The 6,910-nt window shown below is 39.5% G+C and overlaps 1 protein-coding gene across 2 annotated transcripts; it reads right to left on the bottom strand.

The window, feature by feature from the left end:
- Positions 1 to 675: 675 nt before the first annotated feature.
- Positions 676 to 4,646, bottom strand: LOC113769872 (WD repeat-containing protein 25). 2 transcript variants are annotated; one of them, XM_027314183.1, is made up of 4 exons: positions 4,231 to 4,646; positions 3,027 to 3,191; positions 1,827 to 2,311; positions 676 to 1,422 (listed from the first exon to the last, which is right to left on the bottom strand). In XM_027314183.1, exons 1-4 carry the CDS (start codon positions 4,598 to 4,600, stop codon positions 1,051 to 1,053), a joined length of 1,392 nt encoding a protein of 463 aa, XP_027169984.1. In that variant the 5' UTR covers positions 4,601 to 4,646; the 3' UTR covers positions 676 to 1,050. The 2 variants fall into 2 exon arrangements, with proteins under 2 accessions (XP_027169984.1, XP_027169985.1); XM_027314184.1 differs by having other exon boundaries at positions 1,198 to 1,387.
- Positions 4,647 to 6,910: the final 2,264 nt, after the last annotated feature.

The following is a 6,910-nucleotide window of genomic DNA, read 5'->3' as shown; positions in this document are numbered from 1 at the left end:
TTTCAGAATCATATGGGACCAATTAGCCCAGTCACTAACCAGCAGCTAGGCTAAAGCCCACATTAATGTCTCAAATATCTCAACCTCTTTTCGTATAATTGGAAACATCAAGCTTCTCTTTTTCTCTGGACTCCTTGTCAAACGAAAATTATATAGGTCCCTATAGGGCTATGATTATATTACAAGGAGAGTGAATCTACAAAATGTAGGATTTACCAATGACCCGAACGTAGAGTTTGATCATTCATGTCTAGCTCCTATAATTTGATAATGCTCCTTTCTGGTGATGACACTATTCACCGTTGACCATTCAAGAAAGTCATCATTAAAATTTGTGCTGCCGGTGCAGATTTTGATTTGAGATCCACTATGTTCACTTACACAAAGTGTCCCGTGATGACCAAGAATCTACAACTCCAGCAGCCTTGTAGTCGAGGCAAATCTCAATAGGATTGTTTGCATCAATCGGATGCATGTTTAGCTTGGCATGGAATAAGATGTATGCCTAAGCATCACTAAACCCTCCACTGGATGGTTAATGCACCATGCCAAGTCCAATCAGTATCTTCAACAGAGCAGTTCTTGACATCTGTACGTAGCATTTCATATTATGCCGGCTCTCTATAACGGACTCCCCATGGCTTTGTTACCAAGCGAGAACACGAACAATTGAACTCAAGTCTACAAACCGCATTAAGATCTCTCAGATTTTAAGAATTTTAAGTACATTTTGAGGGGCCAAGTACATCAAGAGTCGAAGCACATGAAGCACAAAGGTTTTCTTTTCACCAAGAAAAACTACAAACAAGAGAAGAAACAAGAAGAAAGAGGGAGCGACTCGTGAGAGCACAAAAATGTACCCCAAAATCTATACATAATGCTGAACTCCAATCATCTGCCTAACCAAATTTTCATGCCAAACCTAGCTTAAGAAATTATTTGGAGTAATTTTTTATGCCAAAACAGTGGCTGTGTCATCCCATTGAAGTAAGTTGATGCAGGTGTTCAAAACTGCATCTAATCTGAATGTCATGCTTGGTTAGCAGCAGCTCAATCAAATATGCAAATTTCTCCATTCCAACTACAGGTAGCAACAACTGTAGGTATGGCAGGATGAAAAGAAACATCTATGCAGGCTTGCTCGTGAGCCTTGATCTTTCTAACGAGTCCAGATGTTGTTGAGTCGTAAAAGTAGATACAACCATCAGAGGAGCCAGAGGCTACCATGTCTCCTCCTAAGCTAAAATTGCATTTGATCGGAAACCCAAAAACTCCGTGACTTTCGTATCTCCTGTACTTATCTAATTTGAAGGGGGACTTGGAAGAGAAAATTGCAATGTAGTTTCCATTTGATTGGGCAATAAAATATGGATCCTTGGGGTGGTACCTGATACATGGACAGGTATATGCCTCAACATAAACCTGAAGAGGGTAAATATGTGGGTGTCAATGAAAGAAAACTTTGAAGTAGTTAAACAGCATATTATTGTTGTCTTTCTCACTTTCCACCGATCTTCGCCAAGAACCATTTCTAATATTGCATCAAACAGATACAGAGGATCCACATTACTAATATGTGGTTTAATCTTAACAAGGTCAGTCAGGAAAATAAAGTAAAATACCAAAAAAAATAAAATAAAAATCCTAGCACGTAACGGGCCTTAGGCCCTCCATAGCACCCCAAAAAAATGTAAAATACAAAATCCTAGCATCATTATAAAACAAATGTCAATTCATGACTCATTTCACGAAAAATATCCCCAAAGCCATTATCAGAAATTATAGAAATCCCTAAGAAAGTCAGAGAGGACTGTGTAGAATTTTACCTGATTAGATAACGGAACCTGTCGTGAAACATCCCAAACAATTATTGAATTTTCACTGAGATTGCTTCTTGACTCATCACTTGAAGAAATCAGTTGCTTGCCATCAGCAGAAAACTCCACATCAAGGACCGGACCAAGACTTCGGGTATATTCATGGACCACCCTACCCATTCTAACATCCCATAATTTAAGAAGGCCTTTTGAACCCCCTGAGAGGAAAATGTTGGAGTTATCTGGATGAAACTTTACTACTCCAACCACCTGATCCTCCTTGAAAACCTGAGCCTCTCTTCCCCTTTCAACATCAATTAACCTTGATGAACAGTCATATCCACAAGATAGTACATATAGTCCCTGCTCTGACCACTTCACATCCTTCACAGCAGCCTTGTGAAAGTTAAGTATACGTGCCCTCTTCTGCTCTCCACTCCACACATTCCATATGCAGATAGTGTGATCCATTCCGGCAGATGCAAGAAGATGAGCTGAACACTAAACTTTGGAACAGATCAGACATGCAAGGATGGTATGGAATGGACAATTTACATAATGACCTCAGTTTCAGAACTTCTTAATGCTGCATTCCTTAAGTAAGAAAACTCAACATTAGCATTACACGATGAGTGAATGAGCATAAGAGCAAAGATTGCAACTTTTTTTGAATGCTTGATTATGCATTTTGGTTTTGGTACTACCTTATATTTTCATTAAGTTAACAACCAATCTAACACACAAATATCTTGTACTTAGCCTTACCTAACATTCTCCTTTTTCTTTATCTATCATCTGCCCAAAGCCTGAAAAGTATCGAGTCTAATGGAGTGTCCAACACAAAGGACATGAATTTCTAATCTTACCTCATATGCCCGCTAGGCCCAAATAAAGGACGTGTAGCACAAGCAATCAAGGCTTTTTTTGCTAGTCTATCCTACCCTACAATCAGATTTCCAATGAAAAATATTGAAAATTTGCAACAGAAATCAAAATCAGACCATCACTAGAAAAGACCATGAATATCAACACATATTTAACACACAAGTAGAACATACTAATACTGAAACAATCATGAAGAAAGAAACAATTGAGGTAGCAAGTAAAAAGCGCTTTGGATATATTCTCTTTATATTATGCTGGGTGTAGCGAGGATGAGGAAGATAGGACCACGTCTTTATTAAGAAATTGGCTACATGAAGTACCCACCATGACTTCTAGACCATTGTACAGTGTTGACAGGCTTTGTGTGTCCATGAAGAGTTATGGTAACAGCTTCAGGTGTCTGGCCCAAGTTTGCACGACCCTTCATTGGATGCCTCAATTTTGACAACACAGAATGTGGCAACTCAGATACTGAAAGCGTTCCCAGTTCTGAAACAACAAAACAAACTGAGTCAGTAATGTAGATGTTTAAGTAATAGAATTGTGGCAAAAGAGCACTCACATCAATGGAAATTGCAACCCATAGAAGCCAGGCCATGGGACTCAAACCCCCCTAAAACATTTTCTGCATACTCGTCCAAAACCCAAAACTTGCAACTCAGAAAGCAAAAAGGGTTCCTAAATTCTTATATCCTTGGTCTTGCCATCCCCCTCCAACTCTCTTGCTAAGATAAAGGATAAGAAAATATCTTTGCATTGTTCCCAGAGCCAAACAAAAATTAGTTGCAATGTTTATCATGATGGATATTTCAACTTTATAGATAAATGCTTTACCTGAATCAATCTAATCTGTCCACAAGGTACGGCTCCATTATGCCCATATTCTACTACAATTAATTTCTTTTAACTCTGTGCACATTCTAGACCTCCAATCTTTCCTGTTGAGTCCCGTCTTGATGTATTATATAGGCACAACAACTAATAGTAAGCTATCGAACTATATAAAAAAAAATGTTACAAAAAAGTAGTGAAGTGACAATAACTGAACTTTTATCCTGGTGGTCTAATACAACACGGTGGCTTTAGTCAGTTCTTAGATAATTGAACTTCAAAGTTCATTTCTTTATACCTTAATTTAACTTAAGTTTGGTGAAATTTCAATCCTTAGCATTTTCACTTTCTTATAGGAGTACAACTTCATATTATCCCAACTTACCCAAAGGGAAGATCAATTATAAACATGAATAGATCGAAATTGAACAACTAAAAAGGCTAAGCTACTGTTCTGTAATGACAAATTTCCTTTCCTAGTCGGCCATCTTTGGATGGGCCAATTCTGAATACAAAAATGACCGTCAAGTCTAACAAAAACTTCCTTTAACAAAAAAACTTAAAATTGTCAATAACTTCGAATAACATCCAAAGAATTCAGGATGCCCAGAACCCATTCACAAATAGAAAACATACACGAATAGCAGGCAAAATCGAAAGCAGACACGAGTGTAGAAGGGCAAGGGAAGTAGAGGACCCGGTGATATTAGGGGAAGACTAGGCGGGCTCGGGTCAGAAACCAAACCGCCTGATGCCAAGGCCGCTCGCTCTCGCTTTGATATGTATCTGCCGGGAATGGGAGCTTCTGCTTCTGTTGGGAGATTCGAGCTGAGGCTTTGGCGGTATGATGGAGTGGTAATGGGTTTTGGGTTAGGAGAATCGGGTTTTGCCCGTTTAGCTGCAGGGAATTCGGGCCTGGCTCGCGCCATACTCTCATCTTCGTCGTCTGAAGTTGTGGAATATGCGCTCAATAAGGAATCCATGAGCGCCTGAAAGATGATGACTCCACATCCAACCTCACAAACGGACTGTCGGTAGTAGATGACCGGAATTACCCTGAATTCCATCCGGACGACTGCTATGAACGGGCCTCTTCGCAAATAGGCCCTCTTAAAAATGCATTCGACACTTTTGGGCTTCACGAAAAGCACATCACATACCAGCAAAAGGGATTGGGTTTGCTGTGGGAATTCACTACTGGCTTTTACCAATCCAAACCGGTAGATACCGAGAACAATCTTTTTGAGATGCCACGTGTGGGCTCAGATAAGACCATCATTTTCTTATAATGTTGTCGTAATCTTAGGGTGTGGCCTTGGCCTTGGCCTTGGAGGGTGAATCAGTCACACGACATATGGAATTTTGCTAGAATTGATTCTCTTTTACCCAGCCCATTGCTTGGAAAGTGGATGGCCCAAAATATGAATTGCATGGACACATGTTTGCATGCATCGGTTTGCAACGTAGCGGGAAGAGGAAAGTCAGCTTGAAATGTAAGGCCTAGGGAAAAAGAACCTTCATGCTGATGTGAAGAGGGGCAATCCAAGAATAGGCCCATAAAACACGTAGCAATAATTTCACATCTTCATCATCAATCGCCGAAAGCCGAAATATCGCCGGCGTCATTTTCATCCGGTCTGGTATTTTACCCAACACTTGCTTGGAAAAGTCCATGGGCCTTCCATGGATACATGTTTGCATGAGTTTGCAATGTAGCGGGAAGAGGTAAGTCAACTTGAAATGTAAGGCCTACAGAAAAAGAACCTTCATGATGATGTGAAGTGGGGCAATCCAAGAATAGGCCCATAAAACATGTAGCAATAATTTCACATCTTTATCATCAATAGCCGAAAGCACAAATATCGCCGGCGTAATTCTTGATTTTTTTTTTTTTCATCGAAACGATAGCTTTGCGTATGTATAATGCAAATTGTACATGATTCCGTCTGATATCACGTAGACACGAAGTCTATTGTCGTAAACAGACACAAATCTGTTGTAACTGGGACTGAAGATTAAATCAAATCACTTTTGGACAGAAAGGAATTCTTGTACAGATGTTCCAGCCAAGATGAGTTTGAGCATGCCACTCGAGCTCAAACTATTAACGGATTCTCCCAAAGAATTTTCAGCTTTATTGTTCTCAGTTTTATATGGGATTGATTCATCGTCTTGTTATTTCTTTGTAGTTTTGGTTTCATAGCCTCCATCTGGCCAAAAAACATTTAAAAAAAAAACGCAAACTTTCATTTTGTCGATGAATAAACTTGCACACCAAAAAAAAAAAGTAATTAAAAATAAAAAGACTTCACCGCCACTCTAATGATTCAAGAAAATAAGGCCACTATTTTTTGTTTTCTACAGCTGAGAAACTTGTGTCAGTGTCACATATCCAGTATCATCTCTCTTTCGATCAATTGTTATGACAAACATAACCAAATATAACCCTGGTTGAGCTCAGTTAGACTTTTTCGTTTTTGGGTCTCTTTTTTTTTCTTTTTTTAATTGGGAGGGGAGAGGATTTTTTTGGGTTGTGTGGCGGGGGGGGGGGGGGGCATGGGGGTTGGTGGTTGTGTGTGAATGCATCAGACTTTGCTAGTGCAAAAGTTTCACAATTTTATTCAATGCAAATTCGCCACCGCCATCATGTTGTGCTGATGACGAAAAAAACCCTAAAAAAAAAGGGGGCAAAAAGAGATAAAACCCTACAAAAAAGAAACCAAAAGTTGTGGTGGTGGTCAAGTTTTACAGCATTAATTTTCAGCTCGAGTGGCGATGACGAGCGGAGGAGGGCCCGAGTACGAGCAGACGCGAGTTTTATCATTTACTATGAAGCATGGTCAATCAGCCATGTCAAACCCACCTGGGGAGAACTCTAAGTAGGTGACAAGACACGTGCCCACTAGTCAAATTGTTTCTATAATATTAGTCAACCCTCAATCTCCATCCCCATACTACAATATGCTCTTCGTGTATCCCAATTTCAACTCTTATCTCAGCAACTTCAACTAAAGTCAACCAGAAGATACAAAGTCATATAAGAAAAGGAAACTTGGCACCTAAAGTTAAAGCTCATGCTACTACCTAAGCACCATTCCAATTTTCTACCCAGCTGTAGCGGCTGGCGTCTTTTAAAAGAAATATATATTCAGAAGAATCAGGACGCCTTTGGAGCATGCGTGCAGCAGGAAAAGACGAACTCCACGTAAAAAGTATGCCACAAGTTAAAAAAGCAATTTTGCGTATTCGTTGAAATCAAATTCAAGTCATGTACGTATATTATATATCTAAATGTCACAACTCTATTAATTAGTTTGCAAATGTGTCACTGATGATCTTCCGAGTTTGCAAAACTCTGTTTGGATTGCAAGACTTTC

Source organism: Coffea eugenioides, chromosome 5 (genome assembly GCF_003713205.1).
Source record: "Coffea eugenioides isolate CCC68of chromosome 5, Ceug_1.0, whole genome shotgun sequence".
In the NCBI taxonomy this organism is placed as follows: Eukaryota; Viridiplantae; Streptophyta; class Magnoliopsida; order Gentianales; family Rubiaceae; genus Coffea; species Coffea eugenioides.
The sequence above is the reverse complement of the archived record's forward strand: the minus strand, read 5'-3'. Positions and strand labels throughout refer to the sequence as shown.

Bases quoted from the DNA above. Each gene is read 5' to 3' on its own strand.
- LOC113769872 (XM_027314183.1), bottom strand. From the start codon at position 4,600: ATGGAATTCAGGGTAATTCCGGTCATCTACTACCGACAGTCCGTTTGT. The intron at 3,192-4,230 runs GTCCTCTACTTC...TTGTTGTTTCAG, and splicing joins TCTTCCCCTAATATCACCGG to AACTGGGAACGCTTTCAGTA. The intron at 1,423-1,826 runs GTAAAATTCTAC...TACCCTCTTCAG, and splicing joins AGGTTCCGTTATCTAATCAG to GTTTATGTTGAGGCATATAC.